Below are 25,600 nucleotides of genomic sequence, written 5' to 3'. Positions count from 1 at the left end.
TATTGGTACTTGTGGCCTAAGGTGTAAAGGTGGATTGTTCAATAAATAGCTCAACAGACTCACCCCAATTAATTGGATTGTTCACTTACGCTAATATTCCTTCCAATTAAACCTAAGTGAGGTTGAGCGATGGGATAGACAGAGGAGGGAGCATGTCAAGCACATTTTAATGGACAAATGTGATGAAAAAATGGAATCTGCCCATTTGATGGGAATAATAATGGAAAAACATGACCTATAATATTTCTTTCTTAAATCTGAGAGGACCTTCTAGTAATCGGAGTGCATTAAAATGTGCATTGTCTTAGAATTTATGTGTAAAGCTATAGTGCCCAGCTAGTCATCCAAGCTGAATCTTTACTTTGCTGGTAAAACTAATTTCACAGTGCTACACAGTCCCAAAGCACGTGGCACTTGTACAGGGGTAATAAAGCACAAGAATGGTACTTACACAAGCAGTAAATTAGACCTGATGTGCTAAATGGAAATGAATATCCATCTTCTAGCCATGTTCAGCCTCTGCCCTAGTGTCCCTAGCAACACTCCATTACTTTCATGTCTGCAGCAGGATTCATTACCCTCCCTCCTAGTCCATCCACCACAGAGGATGGGCTAAGGAAAAAGGAGGATCCAACAATCAGTGTTGAAGGGGGAGGGAGAGGAGGAGAGAGAGTTTTCTGAGGAATAATCATTGGATCCTTAGAATCAGAGTTAGGGATGAAAAAGACCTATGGAGTACCTACCAGCGTGGGATTGTCCACTGCATTCTCCAGTGCTTTATCCACAAATCGGCACTGGGCATCCACCCTTTCCACTGGGCGACTGTTTCTCAATCTAACAGACTTCTCTGTTAGGAAATTCTTTTTGATAGTCAACTCTAAATTGTCCTTCTCTTAATTTCAGCCCTATTAGTCCTTTTTTCTAGCCCCTTGTCTGTCAGTGGCTTTGCTTCGGGGACAGAGTATATTACGCTATGAGCACCAGCCTTCTTTGTCAGAGCAGCTCTGTGACCTTGTGTTTAATAATGGCCGGCTCCAGCTGCAGCACGGGGAGGGAAGGGGATGGAACGCTGGAGGGTGATGAGCTCTGCTAAGGTTCATGTGTGGTGACCCTTGAGACATGTGCTGTCCCCTCTTCCTTTTGCTTAATCCAAGGCTTTGTAACCCAGTGTGACGGAAGAAAGGGGCGTGTGGGGGAGGGAACCCAAGCAACCAAGACAAATAGAGCTGGCAATGAGAAATTCTGCTGCATCTGACAGGGCTGTGTGCAGCAGGACCAGGCCTTTGGGAGCAATAATGGAGAGATCAGGCTCCATTTTCCAATGCGCTGCAAATTAGCTATCTTAGAGGATAGCCGGGTGATGGGGAAATGTGCACATGTTGCAACCTAGTTAAAGCTTCATGGTCTCTAAGGAGACTGGGGAGGAGAGCTGTGTTAAGCAGTGAGGTGGGGGAGGAGATTGGAAGGAAGCCTCCCACAGCGTAATCACCGGACGAATTTTCACATATGCTCCTCTCAATGCTTTCCTTTCGGGGTTAGTATGAAACTGCGTGGATCTGGGGCTTGAGGGATCTCAGGCTGGTTCCTCAACACCACAAAAGCCATCATCACAGCCGGCCCCCTTGTTGAATAGGCACTGAGAATAAATTATCCTCTTACTCCTGGAGTTGGTCCATCCAGGGCAGGGTTGAGTTTGATGGGACGGTGCAGCCTACTTTTATCTTGTCTTCGCACATACCAATGACCGCAGTGGAAGGTTAACAAGGCGGGACTGGTGTTCTGTAAATCATTCTAGGAACTGCAGTCTGTGGTGATATTGCACTGACTAGTCTGCAGAAGAGAAGAATGAAGGGGGATTTGATAGCTGCTTTCAACTACCTGAAAGGGGGTTCCAAAGAGGATGGATCTAGACTGTTCTCAGTGGTAGTAGATGACAGAACAAGGAGCAATGGTCTCAAGTTGCAGTGGGGGAGGTTTAGGTTGGATATTAGGAAAAAACTTTTTCACTAGGAAGGTGGTGAAGCACTGGAATGGGTTACCTAGGGAGGTGGTGGAATCGCCTTCCTTAGAGGTTTTTAAGGTCAGGCTTGACAGTTGGGGATTGGTCCTGCTTTGAGCAAGGGGTTGGACTAGATGACCTCCTGAGGTCCCTTCCAACCCTGATATTCTATGATTCTATGACTAGGAAGATATTACAGAACTGTTCCAGTGTTCTGCAAGTCTTGCTTGAAGGATGTTAAACAGGCTCACGAATATGGGAGCTGTCTTGGGAAAACAGGCAGTTAGCAGCCATCCGTATGTCCTAGTTCCTCTCTGGGGTTCTTTTAGAGCAGCGTAATCACTAGGCTGCCATTCAAGAGATCGCTCGACTCCTTCTGTTCCTTATACAATGATTTACGTTAGCAGCGTTTTGCAGCATGTTCTAACACCTCTGCATTCTCCATACAAGGGGTTGGTTGGCGTATGTGGTACAGTAATAGTTGGAATGAAGGTTATACCAATATCTCAAGCAGATTCTCCTTCAAAGAGAGCGGAGCTGAAAATATTCTCTGGAGGATTGTGCAGCTGAGGCCGTAAGCATGATGCCAATATTTTACTCTGAACTCAGTGTAACGTTTCCAAAATTCATTGGCAACAGAGTCCTTGACCCTGGAATGTTAAGGTGTCAATAGCCGCTGGGCATGTTGCTAAAAAGTCAATACATCTTTGTATTGTACATGTCTGATGATCGTTCTGTTTATTTGGAATAAGGAGGAGAATAACCTGTATATCTGTGTCCACCTGAAATGGATTCTGGCCTTTTTCTGTATGTGCCATTGCCCATCTTCTTACCTATCTAGCCAAGAGTATGTGCTACTTCAGTACTCAGTTTGTGTGCGCACATCCGATAGGGACATTCAGAAGTAGGCACCCAGTCGTGTGTGCTGAAAATCAGGTTCTTCCCGTGCAGTGCCCCGAACTGAACCTGCCTAGTTAGGAATCTGATGAGAGGAAAGACCTTTCGCTTTTAAAATCTGATCCAAAGTCAGAGATTGAAGAATCCCAAAGGAAACACCTATTGTATGATTTTTGAGCACAAATGTGGGTCTACAAATACACTCCAATTGAAGGTGTCCTGCTGTACAAGAAAAAGACACGAGGAGTGCCCAAGACTTTTCTTTCTGAGCAGGGGTCGCCATAGCTCGGAGGCAGCAAGATTAAAAAAATAAAAGTGGTGGTGGGGAGGACAAGGAGATGGAGTGGGAATGAAAGAAACCAAAAGCAGGTGATTAGGGATACAGCACTCAATCCACAAATAAATTTGCCTGGAGACAGATGAAAAAGCCACCACCAAATGACAGAAGCATTTGCAGTGTTTTAATGTCCTTCCCTTTCACTCCTTTGCCTATTGCTTTACTCTTAATGGAAGATGCTGTCTAAGATACCAGAGGCCCCTTACAGAGGATCAGTTATTTCTCTCATTTTCCTCCTTGCAATCAGAGCTTACCCCCACTTTCCTCAGCATGCGTGTGAGACCCTCCATAAAGACAGGCTGATTGTATAGACTTAAAACAAACCAAACCAAAACGCTTTGGAAAAGCCCTATGCAGGGATATGTATAAGTGAGATGTAGAAACCCAGATCTCTTCTGCCCATCTTTGATGGAGAGGAGGAACTGCAAATGCACATCGTGTTTAGGGCAGTACAAGAGTGTACAATCTGTGAGTACTGGGATGGAATTAACCATAGGAAAATTTAGGCTAAAAAAACCCATGCTGGTGTCTCTCTCTCTGTCTTCTGTGCTATTGATTAGATTGTGGATTAGTCTCCCAAGGGAAGCAGTAGGAGCCTCCTAGCTTATGTTATTTAACAAAGCACTAGAGGACGTGATATAGGGAACAATTCTGCATTGGCCAGTGGATAACATAATGAGGCAGTTACTTTTCCAGTTGCTTAGATTCTAGGGAGGTCGCTAATGTAGACGGTAAGAGATTTCCTGGTACATGTAGAAAAAAGCAGGGGACAATCATTGTGTCCTGGCTAATATCTATTCAGTTAATAAAACAGATGGTAATGGCTAGGGCTGCGTCTGAGGGATTGCGGCGCACATAACAGCGTAGAGAGGATAACGCCTTTGAAATGCCTAAGTTGGACAGATAGCTTGGGACTCTCGGCGTTCGAGTGGGAGGTCTACCCTGGACTGCTATGGGAACAGAGTTAGGCCAACATGAGTGCTTTGGAAAATTCCACTCATACAGGCTGCTATGCTATATAATGACTGCACTCGAGTATAGAATTCAGTGGGTTGAGAAGTGCCTTGGACTACTCTGGCATATGAAACATATTTCTGTATGTCAACTCTGTTCTGCTACATAGATACCAGGCTACATGTTTAATACAAAGATGGGCCCAAACCAAAAGACTGTCCCCGGATCACTGCATCCAAACACCTGCAAACTTTGGGGAAGTTCAGATTCGGATCTGATTTGGAGTCAATCCTTCTCTGCATTAAAAGGAAATAATTTCTGTATGTGCTGGTGATTTAAAGCCATTATTCGCTACATTAAAAAATGAAACAAAAAAAGGTGTTCAAGGGTTAAATGAAAAATATGCCTTTAAAAAAGAGATTCATTGGGTGTTAATAAGCACCAATTGAACTGTCACTTGTGTTACCATCTGGCACAGTGCACCAGGGCCTAGGGGAGGACCAGAAATGTTATAGTGTCCTTGTCCTATGACAGGATCTCTGCTTATGGCAACAGATCTGAAAATGCAAAAGACTTCATTGGGTTAGCTGTTTAAACTAAAGGTAATGCTGAATTCATAGAAACAACTCTCCAGCCACAACGAAATCCCCAGCTGGTATTATGAGAGAGGTGTGGATTTTATCTGGCTAGAGTAGCTGCAGATGGGACAACTGAAGAGAAAGAGTGAAGGCCTTTAAAGCTACTAGTTTCCTTCACTGGTGACTGATGTGCAGGAGCGCCGCCAGCTTTTCTGCCGCCCTAGGCGGCGGAAGGTCCCACCCCGAAATGCCACCCCCCACAGAGGCAGCGGAAGGTCCCGCCGCCGAAATACTGCCGCGGTCGCCGCCCCCCAAATTGTAGCGCCCTTGGTGACCGCCTAGGTAGCCTAATGGGTTGCGCCGGCCCTGCTGATGTGCATGAGCGCGCCTTGCTGACCTAGAGATCTAGATCCTCCAACTTTTAGCCGAGTAGTTCCATCGTCTTCAAGAGGTACTCCTGTGTGTAAGGGTTGCAGGATCAGTTCTTAATTCTTCTGTTCCTTCCAAACTTTAGTTCCTCCTTCTCTCTCTTTCACACTCTGTGTGTTTGTGCATGTGGGTGTGTTGGAGATTTTCAAAGCACTGCAGAGGAGTTAGTCACACATCTTCCATTGAAATTAATGCTGATTGGCTGTGATTGTAATACAATCATTGCTGAAAATATAGCACAGAGATTCCCAATCTGTTGTCGGTTCACAGACCACTAGCTGATGGACTCTGCAGAGTGTGCTGGTCATTTGGTGTGGGCTACTCCCCCTTAATTCCAGCTGCTAAATAGCATTAAAAGAAGATTGAAAATACAGGAATACTTTCCTACTGGTACTTTTCCATGGAGGATATATATATATATATAACATAAACACCAATGTTTTGGCCAGCACAGCCGTAATCAGAGAATCATGAAAGTCTGTGTTGGCAAAAATGGCTGTTTTATTGTTAGTGAAATAGATTAAATGTGAATATCCATACAATAAATATTTGGAATTGGCATAATGTTAGGGTCACCTGCTATTTATAGAATCATAGGCCTGGAAGGGACCTCCAGTCATCTAGTCCAGTCCCCTACATTCATTCTGGAGTACAAAATAACTGCATCTTGATCTGAGGATGCTGGGTCATGACATCACAATATTTGCATGTTCCCATCTTGACATGAGTAAGCGCCTGTTCACACTGCATCATTATGCCGTGATACAGCATAGTGAGATCAGTTGAAATCCCAACATTTTGGTGTAAAGTTCTGATCTATATTCTGATCTCAGCCTTTATCACAGAAGCTAAACAACCCAAACAGCATCATTGATTAAGTTGCAAAATGAAGTTGTTTTAGTATCAATCGTTAGGTAGAAGCCGACAGATTTAGTGTTGGATGGATAACAATTAAAGCTGGGTCCAAGCCAAAATGCATCAAATGAACACACCCAAACTCTGGGAAATTCATATCTAGATGTAGGTCCAGATTAGAAGTTTGTTGGTGGCCCTCCTATCTTCAGAATGAGATGAACCAAGACCCTAGACTCGAACACTTGTGATCTTTGTGAAAACTTGGATCTGATTCCTAACTGTGCACCTTGAGCTCATTGTTAAGAATAATACTAATAACACAAGGAAACCAACACCACTGTAACAGCAAAGAGTTCACCTATTTTTACTATAATCTGTCTGTCTGTCTCTGAATTTCTGGGAGGCCTATCACCATAATGAGCTCTGTTAGGGAGGTGGAAATTGAATCAACTACATTGTGCTACAATTTGTCCTATTAACCAGGTAAACAAACTGTCCTGTTATCTATCAGACTGTCCAGAAGTCAACTATCCCCATGAGCGGATCCACTAGATCAGTGTATGGAGCAACCTGCTTTGAGACATTCCCTTTATAACATCCAGATCAAGCCCTGGGGTGAGCTATTCTGGGCAAAGAGACTAGCTCTGGATAGATCAGAATTAGATCTGTATCGGAGTTCTGCATGATACGTTAATAGCTTGGACACAACACTCATCCCAATCTTTAAACAACACCTCCAATAGAGTCATTGCCAAGACATACCTGAGCATTTTAAAGGACACTTCAGACCAAAGTTTAATGAGCCCAAATGCAACATTTCCTTTCCTTCTGATATAATAACCTATGGAATGGGATACTCACTATTGGGCAGAGTCATTAAGTTGATATTCCCGGGACCGGTTGAAGCACTCCTGGATTCCAGAATCTGCCCAGAGTCTCATCATAGCTGACAGCAGCTCTGGAGAGAAGGGCTCTGTGTCCTCCATTCGACTTACTACATCACAGACCATCTTAGCATCAGCCTAGAGAGGAAAGAAGCAACAGGTCACATGAGTTGCTGAGATGTATTCTGGAACTGGAGAATTGTCCTCTCCTTGAGACTCCTAAATAATAGAGAGAGTCCTCAGCTAAGAGCCCACATGTTTCTGACTCATGTTTTAGGATTCATAGCAGAGTCATCCAGTAGAGCAGCCAGAATTAAGGCCGGAATGAGGATGTGTCAAAGAAGCCATTAGGAAGTGATGGTCTCCTAGTACATATTTGCACAATCCACATTATGCAAAGTTAGGGTAGCGAAGTATGTCCAATTAGCAAATGGACCAATATGTATAATGTATGTACACCACATGGGCTATTCAGCAACACAAATAAACCGGATACAGTGCAGTTATGTATGCATGTAAATTACCAGTAAAGTGAGGTATGGGCTAGGCCAAATTCTGTTTCGTCATGTGTCACCCCACCACAGTAAAGAGGATTATAGTATGATAAGGTAAGTAAAATACAGCCTATTAGACTATTTCAGATTTGTCTACTTCTTCTTCCTCTTTCCCATGATTTCACATCAGCATATAATGACATTATTGAGAATTCATAATAATAATTACATGCTGCAGATGTACATGGTGCTGCACAATTTGGATGAAGACAGATATCCTGTCATGATGAGCTTACAGTGATGACCACAAACAAGAGGAGACACCTGCATGGTGGGGGGGAGGAGAGGGGAAGTTACTTTGAGATGGTCACTTACAACTGTGTGAACCAGCACTGACTCTTCAAGGCTTTTTGTGATGGGTACGCTAAGGGTTTCCTTCTTCTTCCTCCATTATTGATAGGCTTGGCAGAATTCAATTTTCATTCTTTTGTAATTTTGATGGATAATATTGATGTTTATTTTTAATCTTTTTTTTCAGTTTTCATCCATTTAAATGTTCACAGTTGTGCAAAATTATGGGTGTTAATCTCCCCCCCCCAATTTTTATTGATTTCAATTTTCATAGTTGTGGAAAATTATGGGGGGGGGGGTGTCAGACAAGGGAGGGGGGTCAGACAATAATTATTTAATGACAGTAGATGTTGAGCTTCAAAAGGTTGCAGCTTCATAACCATTAAAACACAAATTGTCCACGTCATGTGCCAAAATACACAAAGTAAATAGCCTTAAATCAAACTCAGTTCTCGAGCAGCATTTTTCTCACTTTGAATATCTGTGCATGTAGATGATCATCAATGGAAATATTTTTTCATTAGTTTGTGTGTGCTGTGAAATAGACATTTATCTCCATTTACCAATAAAAATCTAATCCTTTTCATAGATTCATAGATTCTAGGACTGGAAGGGACCTCGAGAGGTCATCGAGTCCAGTCCCCTGTCCGCATGGCAGGACCAAATACTAATCCTTCCAAGTCTACTTTCTTATGAGCCTATTTGCTGAGTTCTTATGCTCTCTCAGTACCCATCCCATCCCCCCATGTGCACACCTATCCCCACCACAGAGTTGGCAAGGAGCTACAAGGCTTTGGAAGTAAGAATTCACATAGTTCAGAGGTGGCACTGAGCAGTACAGCGGAGGCATCAATCTGGTGTACTGGTGCAGCAGATCGGAAACCACTGCTCTAAGAGAGCACTCATGCACTTACGTCCGCTTGGGTGTCGTCTGCTGCTGCTGTTCTCTGTTCGACAGTTGTCCACAGAGGCATAACTTGTTCTGTAAACGTGCCCCTGTAATCAATAGTCTAGAACAAGAACAGAGGACGCAGCACCTGCAGTTCTTCATTAACATGCAGGTTTTTATGTCCCGGCTCATATGTGTGGTCTGATCTCTTTGCCAACTGGACAGTTCCTAAAGCTGCTGGGCCAACATCTCCTACCCAGAGTGCCCTGAAACTGCTTAGGTTCACTGTCAAACTTCATCAGCTGCCTGCTTCTAAACAATAGTTCACTAATTGTCATCAATTGCCTCATCCCCCCGAAGCTGAGAGGGACCCTTCCTAGCAGCACAAAAAGGGGACTGAATAGCCTAGGGGATTGGCACTGGGTTATTAGAGCTTTTCCTTGCTAGGTCACCTGTTCAGATCCAACCTACGTCAGTAGTGACCGAAAGTCATAGCCCTCCAATGCCTGTTTGGTGGCCCAAATCTAGTTCTCAATCAGCAGGTGTCACTATCCCAAAACATCCAGCCAGATTGGCAGTCTCAGCAGAGGTGCTAAAGACTTCAAGAGCCCGGAGGTGCAAGTTGTATCTGGAGAGAGTGTAGGCAAAGCTTGCACTGCCTGTGCTCGTATGGTACAGATCCTGTGCACATAGAATGGAATTCAGTCTCGGGGACTGTCACCCTGACACATTTCCTGAGCACTGACATTGGTTGAAAAATAAATAAAAGATCAATACTGGGCTGCCAGGGTATCAAGCTCTGGTGAAGTCAGAATGCTTCTGACTGAGCTCTAGTGGGCTATATTAATTGATAAGATACTCTCTCTTTGGTTCCATAGCCTGGGACCCGTTTGGTAAGCAGTTCCTAGATGTTCCACTGGCTGCATTCTGTAGTGTTTGCCTTGGAGACGCATGCCAACTGGCTGACTGTAACAGAGCTGAGCAAAATTTTTCAGGTGAATAGTTTTATTCACTGAAAATTTCAGTTTCAGGTGGACCAAAACTATTAGTGGATTCAAACAGAATTTGGTGAAGAGTTTCAACCAAAGAAAAAAAAAATTGAAAGAAAATTTCAAAAAAGGCCTAAACGTTCCATTTTGACATTTTCAAAGTGAAACCTTTCAACTTTTCATTTTGAAACAATGGTTCATTTGAAAATTGAGTTACTTTTAATTTTAAAAACAACAACAAAACACCCCAAACCAAAACAAAATGTATTGTTTTGGGTCATATGAAACATTTCTTTCAACCCAAAACTAAATTTTTGGGGGGTGGGGGGGTTCAGTGAGAAAAATGGAACAATATCATTTCTGGATTGACTTGAAATTAATATATTTTTTTTATTTATTTGGTTCAGCCACCCAACTGAAAACTCAATTATTTCCTCTGCTCTAGACTGCAAGTGAGAATAACAGTCTAGTATCACTTCCTTTTTTATGGCTGTTAAGTGTTGTCCAAAGATCATTTGGAACTCATCATGGACAATATACTCCTAAAAGCATTAAAGGTGTAATTAGCGTCAGCTGGTTTAAATACCAAGAAGCTTCGCTAGGATAACAAATTGCATGGTTTCAAGACCTGGTTCATATCTGCCAAATCAGAATCCTCTGCTCACAAACTGATTTCCAGAGGGCTTCCCCATGATCTAGTTTCATGTATTTTTATTGATTTCCCTTCCCTATTTTAATAACAGGCAACTTTTCTTTATTTTTCTAAAGAAAAAGGATTTGGGTGACTTTGGCGTTCATGAAAGTGAGAGATTAGCAGCCCACGCTAGGGCCCTGCGTGGTGTAGGCGTTCAGCCACCTTCTCAGACAGAGTCCTGACAATGCACTTTGCTCTCCATTTGCAACTCCCACCCTAGTCATGGGCTTCCACATTGCATCACAGCCTTGACCTGCCACCCTCGTCCTCTATTCCAGTCCAGCATCCTACTAGCACCCTTCATGCCTAACCCATCAGACCCTGTGCTGTCACAATCCTAGATGTCTCATGAGAAGGACGCTGGACACTAGCGTCATGGATGAGCAATCACAAGGAATTTTCAGCCACATTCTGGTCTCATTTACACCGGTGCAAATCTGGAGCAACTGCATTCACTTCACTGGAAGGTTTTTTCCCACTGGCCTAGCCTGGATTAGCATGTGGAACCTGGAATTTGAACTCATCTTTCCAGAGGTGTGACTAGTTAATACTTTATCCCATGGCATCAGTCCAGTTCCTCAGGAAGTTTTTCTGAAGGTTTTGGCACCCAGAGGAATTTTCTGCAAGTAGGAAATGTCATCTGCACTTCGACAATTCCAAGTGAATGAATGCATTTTGCGTGTAATTCAGCCTTGTGCAGAGAGCCAGAACAGGCTGTATGCAGCACTCAAAATAAGGCCTAAGTGGGATTTCAATAGTTAATAGGCTTTGCGCTGGCCCTCTGCATTTTTGGACAGCTGTAAATGGGTCACATTGCAGTCCATTGTGCTGAGAACAACATGCAGCAGCTGAAGGATATTTTGGAAAGTTTTGCTCTTGGTGACTAGATTGCTGAATGTTAAGACACCGAAACACAAACAATTGCAGTGAGAGCTTGTTCCGCACAGCTCTGTTGAGAAAGCTGTTCATTAGACTATATAATTAATTTCTTGCTGTGGTCTCTGGCCTCGCTGAACCTGTTGAGTGACCTTCGCTTGTAACGCTTTGCCTCAAGTGCTTAAACTGGCCCCAGGGAGAGAGTCCAGTGCATCAGCTGCACGGTAGTTGGTTATTCCCAACACAGCTGCTGCATGAGCTGAGCTTCAGACACGGAGCAGCTGGCAGGGCAGAATAACAGGATAAGGCATCTCGCAGTCAGTGATAAAGTGAGACAAGTCGCTAGGGGAAATGGATAGGAGGGGCAAGACTTCATTGCAGAGAAGTGTGGAGCCCTCAGGGCTACTAGCAGATGCAGGGCCACATCCTCAGCGGGGATAAATTGTCGTAGCTCCATTGAAGTCAATGGAACGTGGAGAATTTACACAAGAGGAGGATCTGGTCTGAGGATTTTACAATGTAATCCAAAGGGGGAAGCAAGCCGTGGCCCCTTACAGCCTGTCAGGGGTCAGGACACTCTCCTACCCGTCAGCCTTTTCTTTTCTTCAGTGTCATCAGACAAAAAAGAAACACAGGGGATGGAATTCTTTCTGATGGATGATTTTTGAAAATGATTTTAAAGAGCAGGTTAGACAAACACCTGTCAGGGATGGTCTAGATAATAACTAGATCTGCCATGAGGCAGGGGACTGGACTAGATGACCTCTTGACGTCTCTTCCAGTCCTAATATTCTATGATTATAAACTCTCTGGACCGAAATCTCTAGGTAACTGCAGGGATGTCAGGGGAGTTACACAAGTTGTGAACCTGACCCTCCTCGTTCAAATATTGCCTGATTTAAATGCCCCAAAGACAGAAAATTCCAAACGGTGCCTTTGTTGCCAGCGTTAATTCACTACACTCGCACCTAAGGGTTTTCGTGTTCTCAGAACGGTGAGCAGCTTTGTGAGTTGCGCACGATGAATTGTGCAGGCGCAGCTGAATTAAGGATGAGTGTGAAGCCCGTCAAGGCGTGTGTGGGGTGCTTTACAACCCTCCTGAGTCCCATGAGACCCCCAGCCAGCTGGGCTGGGGTCATCCAGGTAGCCCCAAGTCCCAAACCTGGTCCATTCCAAACTCCTGCAGAATTGGAAATGAAACCCAAACTTTAGACCTTAGTTCTATCTGGATGACACCAACCCCACCACGCAGTGGGAGCCAGACAGATTATTTATCACGTCCAGGGGGTGATTAGAAAGGAGGAGAGAGAGGGTGGAGTTTAATGTATCCCTCGATGACATTTCCCATTACCCTCAATGCCCAAATGACTCAGGTTTATCTTGCTGCTTCTCTCATTGGTTCAGAACTAAGGATGTGAAAGAAGGCACCTGAGATTATCATGACACAGTGACTGCTATGGCAGAAGGGAAGCTGCAATTTCCCCCTCCTGCTGTAGAGTTTTACACTAGAGTCAGCCGTCAAATTGCAGTAATGTGTCTCTTCACCGCAACCAAATACTTCACACCAGCGTCAAGTGATAGCCACTGCGCTACAAATCCCACTGTCATTGTTATTTATAATTTGTCCCGCAGTAGTGCCCAAAGGACCGAATAAGGGACCTGGCTCCCATTGTGCTAGGCACCATGCACACCTACGACAAAAAGACCTTTGTGGTCCCTGCCTCACAGTGCTTACGGTCACTTCTGCACAGAAGAGCAATGCAGGATAATGACTAATAACCAGACTGGGAGACACATCATCCGTGATTCAGGCGGTTTTTGTAAAAAGACGCTTGTACAACTGTGTTCCAGCAAAAAGACTGGATTTTTGGTATTTCAGATGACCACAGGGATGGGATAACAGCCACTTTGAGTGTGGTCAAGTTAACTTCCACTAGCTTCATAGTTATTTCTCCCATTGCTGAGAACCTGCCATGACCCCGGGATATAAATCCTGAGTGGAGCGCAGGAGCTGGTCCAAGAGGTAACTATAGCGGGACCGCTTGGAAATAGTGACCATAATACAATAGCATTCAACATCCCTGTGGTGGGAAGAACACCTCAACTGCCCAACACTGTGGCCTTTAATTTCAAAAGGGGGAACTATACAAAAATGAGGGGGTTAGTTAGACAAAAGTTAAAAGGTTCAGTGACTAAAGTGAAATCCCTGCAAGTTGCGTGGGCCCTTTTTAAAGACACCATAATAGAGGCTCAACTTCAATGTATACCCCAAATTAAGAAAAACAGTAAAAGAACTAAAAAAGAGCCACCGTGGCTTAACAACCATGTAAAAGAAGCAGTGAGAGATAAAAAGACTTCCTTTAAAAAGTGGAAGTCAAATCCTAGTGAGGCAAATAGAAAGGAGCACAAACACTGCCAACTTAAGTGCAAGAGTGTAATAAGAAAAGCCAAAGAGGAGTTTGAAGAACGGCTAGCCAAAAACTCCAAAGGTAATAACAAAATGTTTTTTAAGTACATCAGAAGCAGGAAGCCTGCTAAACAACCAGTGGGGCCCCTTGACGATGAAAATACAAAAGGAGCGCTTAAAGATGATAAAGTCATTGCGGAGAAACTAAATGGATTCTTTGCTTCAGTCTTCACGGCTGAGGATGTTAGGGAGATTCCCAAACCTGAGCTGGCTTTTGTAGGTGACAAATCTGAGGAACTGTCACAGATTGAAGTATCACTAGAGGAGGTTTTGGAATTAATTGATAAACTCAACATTAACAAGTCACCGGGACCAGATGGCATTCACCCAAGAGTTCTGAAAGAACTCAAATGTGAAGTTGCGGAACTATTAACTAAGGTTTGTAACCTGTCCTTTAAATCGGCTTCGGTACCCAATGACTGGAAGTTAGCTAATGTAATGCCAATATTTAAAAAGGGCTCTAGGGGTGATCCCGGCAATTACAGACCGGTAAGTCTAACGTCGGTACCGGGCAAATTAGTTGAAACAATAGTAAAGAACAAAATTGTCAGACACATAGAAAAACATAAACTCTTGAGCAATAGTCAACATGGTTTCTGTAAAGGGAAATCGTGTCTTACTAATCTATTAGAGTTCTTTGAAGGGGTCAACAAACATGTGGACAAGGGGGATCCGGTGGACATAGTGTACTTAGATTTCCAGAAAGCCTTTGACAAGGTCCCTCACCAAAGGCTCTTACGTAAATTAAGCTGTCATGGGATAAAAGGGAAGGTCCTTTCATGGATTGAGAACTGGTTAAAGGACAGGGAACAAAGGGTAGGAATTAACGGTAAATTCTCAGAATGGAGAGGGGTAACTAGTGGTGTTCCCCAAGGGTCAGTCCTAGGACCTATCCTATTCAATTTATTCATAAATGATCTGGAGAAAGGGGTAAACAGTGAGGTGGCAAAGTTTGCAGATGATACTAAACTACTCAAGATAGTTAAGACCAAAGCAGATTGTGAAGAACTTCAAAAAGATCTCACAAAACTAAGTGATTGGGCAACAAAATGGCAAATGAAATTTAATGTGGATAAATGTAAAGTAATGCACATTGGAAAAAATAACCCCAACTATACATACAATATGATGGGGGCTAATTTAGCTACAACGAGTCAGGAAAAAGATCTTGGCGTCATCGTGGATAGTTCTCTAAAGATGTCCACGCAGTGTGCAGAGGCGGTCAAAAAAGCAAACAGGATGTTAGGAATCATTAAAAAGGGGATAGAGAATAAGACTGAGAATATATTATTGCCCTTATATAAATCCATGGTTCGCCCACATCTCGAATACTGTGTACAGATGTGGTCTCCTCACCTCAAAAAAGATATTCTAGCACTAGAAAAGGTTCAGAAAAGAGCAACTAAAATGATTAAGGGTTTAGAGAGGGTCCCATATGAGGAAAGATTAAAGAGGCTAGGACTCTTCAGTTTGGAAAAGAGAAGACTAAGGGGGGACATGATAGAGGTATATAAAATCATGAGTGATGTTGAGAAAGTGGATAAGGAAAAGTTATTTACTTATTCCCATAATACAAGAACTAGGGGTCACCAAAAGAAATTAATAGGCAGCAGGTTTAAAACAAATAAAAGGAAGTTCTTCTTCACGCAGCGCACAGTCAACTTGTGGAACTCCTTACCTGAGGAGGTTGTGAAGGCTAGGACTATAACAATGTTTAAAAGGGGACTGGATAAATTCATGGTGGCTAAGTCCATAAATGGCTATTAGCCAGGATGGGTAAGAATGGTGTCCCTAGCCTCTGTTCGTCAGAGGATGGAGATGGATGGCAGGAGAGAGATCACTTGATCATTGCCTGTTAGGTTCACTCCCTCTGGGGCACCTGGCATTGGCCACTGTCGGTAGACAGATACTGGGCTAGATGGACCTTTGGTCTGACCCAGTACGGCTTTTCTTATGTTCTTATAAAGTTTGACTGTGCTTCATCCTGCCGAGATGCACAAGTATTCTCCCACCCTTTGCACATCGGGTAGGGGCGAGGTATAATGCGCTCCTTGCAATCCTGTGAGTATACCAACTTTGCAAAGCTACTGCAATTGCCAGTGTGGATGAGAAGGGATAGGGAGCACGCTGTCCCTCTCAAACAGCCAATGGCGCTAGTGCAGTGGTTCTCAAACTAGGGCCGCCGCTTGTGTAGGGAAAGCCCCTGACGGGCCGGGCCAGTTTGTTTACCTGCCGGGTCTGCAGGTTCAGCCGATCACGGCTCCCACTGGCCACGGTTCACTGCTCCAGACCAATGGGGGCTGCGGGAAGCGGCGCGGGACAAGGGATTTGCTGGCAGCTGCTTCCCGCAGCCCCCATTGGCCTGGAGTGGCGAACCGCGGTCAGTGGGAGCCGCGATCGACCGGACCTGCGGACCCGGCAGGTAAACAAACCGGCCCGGCCCGACAGGGGCTTTCCCTGCACAAGTGGCGGCCCCAGTTTGAGAACCACTGCTCTTCAAGTATGGTTCAGTAGTGAGGCCATAATGGCGCTCCCATCGGGGCTCGGCACTTCCACAACATCCCAAATGCAGAGCTATGCCTTAAAGGCACCATACCATCTGCTGAACACGTATGCTCCGTGAACATATGCTGAGTACATACAGATTTCAGCAGTGGAGACTTAAGCTGCTGAAGACTCTAGCATTCCAGACCAGGGCTTGAAGTCTCCAGCACATAAAGTCTTTATGGGCTGGTGAAATCTCAGCACAGCTCTTGAAGACTTCAGTGCATAAAATACTATGGGCTTAATTCTTTATGCATTGAAGATTCTGTGAACATAAAGACTTCATCACAGATCACCTAGATTTGAATTTAGTAGCCACAAATATTTCTAGCCTCTTAGAGTCTCCACCAATTCCAAAAATAGCGTTGGACGCATCCCCAAACCAAGACAAACGAAGAGCCTTGGTAAGTTCAGTTGATCTTGGTGGCTTGTTTCTATCCTAGAGGTCGTCTTGCTCCAACTGATATATTCATAAAGAATCCATGTAGTGCTGAGAATGTGAAATTCTTTCCCTCTTTGCAGACTTTTGTAAAAGTTACAAACACTGCCAGTAGCGAATCTACCTTGGACTGTGATTTTGTTAGCTCTCATAGCCTACGTGTGGTCAGTACTTACATGGGGGAGCACAAAGGAAAAGAGAAGAGCTGCAGGAAGTGATGGCGATCAGCTGATGTCCCTTTCCTCTCCAAGTCATTATTAAACCAGCATCACAGACTCCTGACTAGTTGTGCTCTTAAGGATTCTATCGAGCCTTCTGTAAGAGTCAGGATGCTATAAGGCTTTGACCTGGCCAAATTCCAACTCAGTATAGTAAGTATAGTGAGTATATTTTGCCTAATTACACTGGTCTTCCAGTGGTTTCTACTGGACACAGTGTTCGTCCCATTCCATCCCAAACTGTTTTGCAGAGTTGCTGTGTGCTTTCCACCAGCTGCCATGTTTCAACCCTGGAGAGGACTGCAATTCAGTGGCCGATGAGAAATGATTCCTTTTAACCAGTTTGTAACATGAGCTGGGATCCTAATGGAGGAAAGAGACTAAATATAAGTGGTTACCATGAACTCTGTGGTGTCAAAAATACCGTACCTTGCCACACTGTCATAAATCCTGCTTGGCTTTTATGGGAAATGCTGGGGATCCTTCTGCGCCTACTCTAGGGGCTTGTGTGCCGAACTAGAGGACTTCCAGTATTTGGACTTAAGCAACCCCTGCTGTATTATTATTTAAGAGGAGGCCTCTTACTCCAGAAAAGATGTCATTGCATATCTGATTTATGACATGCTGCAGTAGGATATAAACTGCGGACATAAATGAACAGTGATGACGCAGGAGAAATGGAAACAAAACAAGATTGCTGATAGGGCTCCTGTGATAGTGACTATTTGATCCTTGTAGGGTCAGATGCCCAGATAAGAACTCAATCTATGTAGCTTAACGAAGAGAAGGTTAAGGGGTGACTTGGTTGGAGTCTATACGTTTCTACACGGGGAACAAATATTTAATAATGGGCTCTTCAATCTAGCAGAGAAAGGTGTAACATGATCCAATGGTTGGAAGTTGAAGCTAGACAAATTCAGACTGGAAATAAGGCATACTTTTGTAACAGTGAGAGTAATTAATCATGGGAACCATTTACCAAGGATCATGGTGAATTATCGATCACTGGCAATTTTTAAAATCAAGATGGGAGGTTTTTCAAAAAGCTCTGCTCTGGGAATTATTTGGGGGGCAGTTCTCTGGCTTGGGTGATACAGGAGGTCAGATGAGATGATCACAGTGGTCCCTTTTGGCCTTGGAATCTATGAATCTAGAAGCAGTCAGGACAGGGAGGTTTTTTTTGGCACTGACTAATCAGCAGAACCTGCAGCTCTACTCCACCCAGGGGAATTAACTTTTGGGGAGATAAAGCATCTCTCCTAGTGGCTCTGAAAGTGGAGAAAATAGAACCTCGATGGGCAACAGAAGGGGAACTGGAGCTGGAATCGTTTAATGTTTCTGCTGTACAAGTTATCCACCGGAAAAAAAAGTTTAAAAATAGTTCTTATTTTCCTTTGAGAGTCATTTTATCAAACAAAATCTGGGTTTAAAAAGACCCAGATGTAGCAGGCAAAATAATAATATAAAAAGCCACTAAGCCTGGACTGAAAGGGTATGGGGCCATCCGTCAATGTGTGCATTTGTTAGCTGACTTAACAAGCAATTAACGATCCAAGAGGAGAAAACGCACCTTTTTTTCTCTCTCACTCCCCAGGACACAGCTCAAACTGTGAATGACCTTAACATCTCCAGCCCCCTCTGGGCCCAGCAGGTAGATTTTTAAATATCGCCTGGTTGACTTTTCCCCTCCCACCCCCTGCCTCCTCCCCGAGGCCTGGCTCTCCCTCTCTTCCCAAGGTGTTGGGATTGGAGCCTCCCACCATGATTTGCCATCTGTACTGAAGCGAGCAATTAAATAAAACAAAACACCCGAACAGTTCCCATCCCACGGGGGTTTTAGCTAATGAGTATCCCGGTGGTATTTCAGATATGCAGGAGCTAAAAATATACGGCGGCTCACCCATGGGACTGCTGGAGCGAGAACAAATGCACTGGGAGTTGCAGCGGTTTTTTTGCTCCCTTTCCTTCTCTGTAAGTAGAGTTTTCCAGCTGCTCCACAACTGACCCAAGGGCAGAAGCACAGGGAACGGTTAAATGCCCTTCTGTCATACCGTTCAGCTGATCAGACCTCCTAGCTTCCTCCTGAGTGTCGGACGTGGGGGAGGTTTTGGGCAAAGCTGGCTTGCAAAGGTGCAAAGTTTCATTACTTTTATGTTTTATGCATTTGCTTTGTATAAGGGAAGTTAGGGCTGGCGAAAGGCACTAGACGGATAGCCCAGGAGATTAAAGTGTCCTAGTTACTCCCACGTAGGAGTTACAGCGCGGCAGAGCTGTGTTAGCTTTCTCCCATCCTGTGTACCTCAGTGCAGCTCCGGAAAGGGAAAGAGAGTTTAGCCTCTATGCCTTTCTGCACAGACAGTCATCAGGGAAACCAACTGGGACCACTAGCCTTCTGCCCTGTCTCCGGGGAGGATGGCTCTTGGCACTACACTGCTCACGGAAAGATCTCTGGGGAGGTATTGCTTCTCTCTGGCCCCCTCCCTGAAAGGCAGATATTTGTGGGGAGCCTGTTCTCACCCGCTTGGCAGGGTCTTGGGAGGCTGTGAATGTCTGCTCTTTCCTCTGTCTTCTCTGTTTCATGAGGGTGCAGGGTTGTTCAAAAGCAAACTTACACCCCAGCTGATGAACTGGAAAGGTTCTGTATGGATGGTACGGGTTAGGACTTCACAAATCAGTGAAATCCATAGACAGTGGTAAAGAAATGGTTTATTTATTTACTGGGAAGGGAATGATGTGTGTGTGTGTGGTGGACAGTGAGTACAAACTCAGTGAATAAAGAGACTGAGTATGAACTTAACTGTAGTAGTTTAGGCTTCCCCTTTGTACCACTTTCAGCAGGTCATGTAAAGTATGTCCATTTAGTTCCTCCATTGGCAAATCTATGATTAATTTTGTCCCAGGGAATAGGTTGTTCTTGTGTTTAATGAATTCACAACATAGCTGGGTGGCACAAGCAGGCGGGATTGATCAGGTCAGTCAAATAAAATGACAGTCAAGTTTGACTCAATAAGTATTATTTTTAATCATTCAAACATGACCAAACGCAGGTCAGATTTTTCAGAGAAAGTAACTGGAGGGTAACATAAATAACCCGTAGCTATTCACCCTGTCCCAGCAGGTCAACTCCCATTGACCTTAATGGTACAGAAGTGGGTCTTATAGAACGGATTGAAATAGTTTTAATTGGATCATTTTCTGATGAAAAATGCCCTTTTCACAAAGATGAAATTTTCGGTGAGAATTTCAGTATTGCTGATAAATTTTAGGAAGATGGAGATGAGGCTCCCTGGCTGTCAGCCTGGAAGACTCTTGTCAGTTTCACTTTCTGCCCGTGAAACTGACAAAAGTTTTGCAGGAGAGCTGCCGGGCTGAGCACCCTGACTCTGCCTTGTCCCCTCCTCCTGGCTTCCGGGCTGGAAAGGCAAAGAGCCCTGATTCCCTGTCTCTCCATCTCCTTCTCAGCGCCAGGAGCTGAAGAGGCAGAAAGCATGGAGAAGATGGAGAGGTTCAGGCTCCTGAACCACTACATTCCCCCTGCTGTGCCGGCCACCTAGGATGTTCACAGAGGTCGTGATCTAAACACAAATGGAAGAAGACTATAATGGTGTAGAACATTCTCTTTGAATCTACTTCCCTCAGAAGCCCCCTCATGGTAAATCTTTGCTTTTCTTGCAGAAGGAGAGTGTGTTGACTTGAACCCAGAACATGCTCATATTAAACTGGCTTAGAAATTTTACAAACGTCTTTTTGTCTCCCTAAATCAGCGAGTGTCGGTTTAAAGAGAAGAGGAATGGCAGGGGGTAAATGGCTATTGCTCCCCTGAACGTCCTGGTGCTACAATGATTTACCCCAGCTGCGGATCCGGGCCAGAGTGACTGATTGCAGAATATTTCCCGTTTTGATTCACTAAATCCCAGTAAATGTCACCAGTGCTGTTATTTACTCTGGTTGATCAAGGTTGTCACTTAACCTATCTCAGAGGTGCACGCCATCTTTCCTCCACTGGCTGGTTGTACTCAAAGCTACATCTCATAAAATTTCAGTAAAGCCAGGCTGTGTGTGTGTGGGGGGGGGAGGGAACCCCCCACATTAGCAGAATTAAGTTTTATTAGCAATGCAATAAAAATCAAAAAGTCTCCAGCAAGCTGTAATAACCCAGGGTACAATGTGAAAAGAATAATGACTGAACGCAGTCTTAACACTAGCCAGGAACTGGGGATGGGCCAACTGGTTTCATAAAAATAAGGACTAACCCAAACTGGAACCAAAGTCCGAGGGCGATGCGCCTGGGTGTGTTGCCTTTGGGAACTTCAACCTGGAACTTTTGGATATAAAAACGGGAGGCTCTGTTGCTTGAGCTAAGGAATAAGGTCCACGAACTATGGAGGCACTAGTGGACTCATAAACCTGTGTATGTGATCTAGCCACTAGAGGGAGGCAAAGAACACCACTGGGTTAAGAGGGGTTTTCACAAGCTTCATGAGTTGAGGTTAGAAAAAGTTGGTTTAACATTTTAAATGGTTGTGTATCTGATTTCAGGCAGCATCGGAAGCAGAAGTACAGTGGTATCACACACAAAGCTAGTGTTTTCATGGTATTTTGCAAGGAAACCCATTCTAATGGTATTCCCACCCCACATTCAAGAACATAAGAATGGCCGTACTGGGTCAGACCAAAGGTCCATCTAGCCCAGTATCCTGTCTGCTGACAGTGGCCAATGCCAGGTGCCCCAGAGGGAGTGAACCTAACAGGTAATGATCAAGTGATCTCTCTCCTGCCATCCATCTCCACCCTCTGACAAACAGAGGCTAGGGACACCATTCCTTACCCATCGTGGCTAATAGCCATTAATGGACTTAACCTCCATGAATTTATCCAGTTCTCTTTTAAACGCTGTTATGGTCCTAGCCTTCACAACCTCCTCAGGCAAGGAGTTCCACAAGTTGACTGTGCGCTGTGTGAAGAAGAACTTCCTTTTATTTGTTTTAAACCTGCTGCCCATTAATTTCATTTGGTGGCCCCTAGTTCTTATATTATGGGAATAAGTAAATAACTTTTCCTTATCTACTTTCTCCACATCACTCATGATTTTATATACCTCTATCATATCCCCCCTTAGTCTCCTCTTTTCCAAGCTGAAAAGTCCTAGCCTCTTTAATCTCTCCTCATATGGGACCCGTTCCAAACCCCTAATCATTTTAGTTGCCCTTCTCTGAACCTTTTCTAGTGCCAGTATATCTTTTTTGAGATGAGACCACATCTGTACGCAGTATTCAAGATGTGGGCGTACAATCGATGTATATAAGGGCAATAATATACTCTCCGTCTTATTCTCTATCCCCTTTTTAATGATTCCTAACATCCTGTTTGCTTTTTTGACTGCCTCCGCACACTGCGTGGATGTCTTCAGAGAACTATCCACGATGACTCCAAGATCTTTTTCCTGATTTGTTGTAGTTAAATTAGCCCCCATCATATTATATGTATAGTTGAGGTTATTTTTTCCAATGTGCATTACTTTACATTTATCCACATTAAATTTCATTTGCCATTTTGTTGCCCAATCACTTAGTTTTGTGAGATCTTTTTGAAGTTCTTCACAGTCTGCTTTGGTCCTAACTATCTTGAGCAGTTTAGTATCGTCTGCAAACTTTGCCACTTCACTGTTTACCCCTTTCTCCAGATCATATATGAATAAATTGAATAGGATTGGTCCTAGGACTGACCCTTGGGGACCACCACTAGTTACCCCTCTCCATTCTGAAAATTTACCATTTATTCCTACCCTTTGTTCCCTGTCTTTTAACCAGTTCTCAATCCATGAAAGGACCTTCCCTTTTATCCCATGACAACTTAATTTACGTAAGAGCCTTTGGTGAGGGACCTTGTCAAAGGCTTTCTGGAAATCTAAGTACACTATGTCCACTGGATCCCCCTTGTCCACATGTTTGTTGACCCCTTCAAAGAACTCTAATAGATTAGTAAGACACAATTTCCCTTTACAGAAACCATGTTGACTTTTGCCCAACAATTTATGTTCTTCTAGGTGTCTGACAATTGTATTCTTTGCTATTGTTTCAACTAATTTTCCCGGTACTGACGTTAGACTTACCGGTCTGTAATTGCCGGGATCACCTCTAGAGCCCTTTTAAAATATTGGCGTTACATTAGCTATCTTCCAGTCATTGGGTACAGAAGCCGATTTAAAGGACAGGTTACAAACCCTAGTTAATAGTTCCGCAACTTCACATTTGAGTTCTTGGGTGAATGCCATCTGGTCCTGGTGACTTGTTAATGTTGAGTTTATCAATTAATTCCAAAACCTCCTCTAGTGACACTTCAATCTGTGACAGTTCCTCAGATTTGTCACCTACAAAAGCCGTGAAGACTGAAGCAAATAATTCATTTAGTTTCTCCGCAATGACTTTATCGTCTTTAAGCGCTCCTTTTGTATCTCGATTATCCAGGGGACTCACTGGTTGTTTAGCAGGCTTCCTGCTTCTGATGTACTTAAAAAACATTTTGTTATTACCTTTTGAGTTTTTGGCTAGCCGTTCTTCAAACTCCTCTTTGGCTTTGGGCAAGACCCAAAAGAGTTTGGCTGTGCACCAGAGAAGCATTGAAACGTTTGGCTCATTAGCAGAACCAAACTCTGAACATTTTGAAATTTGTGGCCGGAGCATTGAGGGTTGAGGGAGTTGCAGCAACGTGCCCCTATTCTTCTCTAGTCTGTGTCCTCCTTATCCATGCTTCCTTCTGCCTTTGTAACATTTTCTGTTGGCTTCTCACTAAGTGACACTTGAATTTATGAGTGCACAATCTGAGACCCCGTAAGACACCTGATTTGTAACAAGTGCTTAGCACCTGTTTTCTTAAAGTCAGGCCCATTTAAAGTGTCTCCAGCAGGGCACCCCAAAATTTATAGTCACTTTTGAAAATTCAGGCCTACATTCTTGTGGCACTTTTGTTTGGAAAGAGAAGAGGAATGCACCTGATTTCGATCTCACTCATCCTGATGTCCATTAGGAATAACTCTGCTGAAATCAATGGTGTTATACTGGGGTAAAACTCAAGATGCTCGCCGGACTAATTCACATCACACAGCAAAACAAAGCCTAACAACAACATTCAACTAGAGTAAACCAGCTGTCTATAATGTCATGCTAACCACTTTGTGTCTTGTTTGTATAAAACTGTTCACAAGACACGCAGACTACGTAGGCACCAAGGGAAAGCCCTTCTGTCTCTGTTGACAGCAGAGGGTATCACCATAATTTATAGAACAAACATGAAACAACGGCTACAGTGATGTGCAGATATCTTCCTCTGAGACTGTGCCTTATTCCCTTACTGACTCATATTCTACAGGAGATAAGACAATTCCACTACTTCTGGTTCTGTCTTTTTGTCCCAGAAATGTTTTCATGTTTAGTATTCACTACATAATTTCTATGTTGAAGCCTGTTTATTGTACACCGCAACGTACAATGTTCATTGCTTTATACTTAGGGAAATAATGAAATGCAATAATATTACATATTCATAGATTCCAAGGCCAGAAAGAACCATTGTGATCATCTAGTCTGACCTGTGTAACAGGCCAGAGAATTTTCCCAAAATAATTCCTAGAGCAGAGCTTTCTGAAAAACCTCCAATCTTAATTTTAAAATTGTTAGTGTTGGAGAATCCACTATAACCCTCGGTAAATTGTTCCCATAGTCAACAACCCTCACTGTTAAAAATGGATGCCTTATTTCCAGTTTGACTTTGTCTAGCTTCAACTTCTGGCCAGAGGACAGTGTTATATCCTTGTCTGCTAGATTGAAGAGTTCATTATCAAATATTTGTTCCCCATGAAGATACTTCTAGGCTGTGATTAAGTCATACCTTACACTTCTTTTTAAGCTAAATAATTAGAGTTGTTATAGTTATAAAGGATTCCAAAGCACTATGTAATATGAAAGAATGGCTTCACTCATTGCTAAAAGTGCAGCCACCTCTGGGCAACAGCAGTTTAACAGCAGACTGCAATGCAACAGGAAGTGCATTTCGAGGAGAGGAAAGTGATCAGGAATAGTCAGCATGGATTCACCAAGGGCAAGTCATGCCTGACTAACCTAATTGCCTTCTATAACGAGATAACTGGCTCTGTGGATGAGAGGAAAGCAGTGGACATGTTATTCCTTGACTTTAGCAAAGCTTTTGATACGGTCTCTCACAGTATTCTTGCTGGCAAGTTAAAGAAGTATGGGCTGGATGAATGGACTATAAGGTGGATAGAAAGCTGGCTAGATCGTCGGGCTCAACGGGTAGTGATCAATGGCTCCATGTCTAGTTGGCAGTCGGTATCAAGCAGAGTGCCCCAAGGGTCGGTCCTGGGGCCGGTTTTGTTCAATATCTTCATTAATGATCTGGAGGATGGCGTGGACTGCACCCTCAGCAAGTTTGCAGATGACACTAAACTGGGAGGAGTAGTAGATACGCTGGAAGGTAGGGATAGGATACAGAGGGACCTAGACAAATTAGAGGACTGGGCCAAAAGAAGTCTGGTGAGGTTCAACAAGGACAAGTGCAGAGTCCTGCATTTAGGATGGAAGAATCCCATGCACTGCTACAGACTAGGGACCGAATGGCTAGGCAGCAGTTCTGCAGAAAAGGACCTAGGGGTTAAGGTGGACGAGAAGCTGGATATGAGTCAACAGTGTG

At 43.8% G+C, this 25,600-nt stretch overlaps 1 protein-coding gene across 7 annotated transcripts in view; it reads right to left on the bottom strand.

Annotated features, from left to right (window-relative positions):
• GNAO1 (G protein subunit alpha o1) overlaps positions 1 to 25,600 on the bottom strand; it is a 271,207-nt gene that overhangs the window by 47,464 nt on the left and 198,143 nt on the right. For 2 of the 7 annotated variants that reach the window (XM_065416742.1, XM_065416741.1), the window contains one exon: positions 6,911 to 7,020. In XM_065416742.1, the coding sequence (XP_065272814.1) occupies positions 6,911 to 7,020 (110 nt within the window). Of the gene's footprint in view, positions 1 to 6,910; positions 7,072 to 25,600 lie in introns of all 7 variants that reach the window. The other 5 variants (XM_065416740.1, XM_065416746.1, XM_065416743.1 and 2 more) reach the window with 4 other exon arrangements.

This window comes from Emys orbicularis, chromosome 14 (genome assembly GCF_028017835.1).
Source record: "Emys orbicularis isolate rEmyOrb1 chromosome 14, rEmyOrb1.hap1, whole genome shotgun sequence".
Taxonomy (NCBI): Eukaryota; Metazoa; Chordata; order Testudines; family Emydidae; genus Emys; species Emys orbicularis.
The sequence above is the reverse complement of the archived record's forward strand: the minus strand, read 5'-3'. Positions and strand labels throughout refer to the sequence as shown.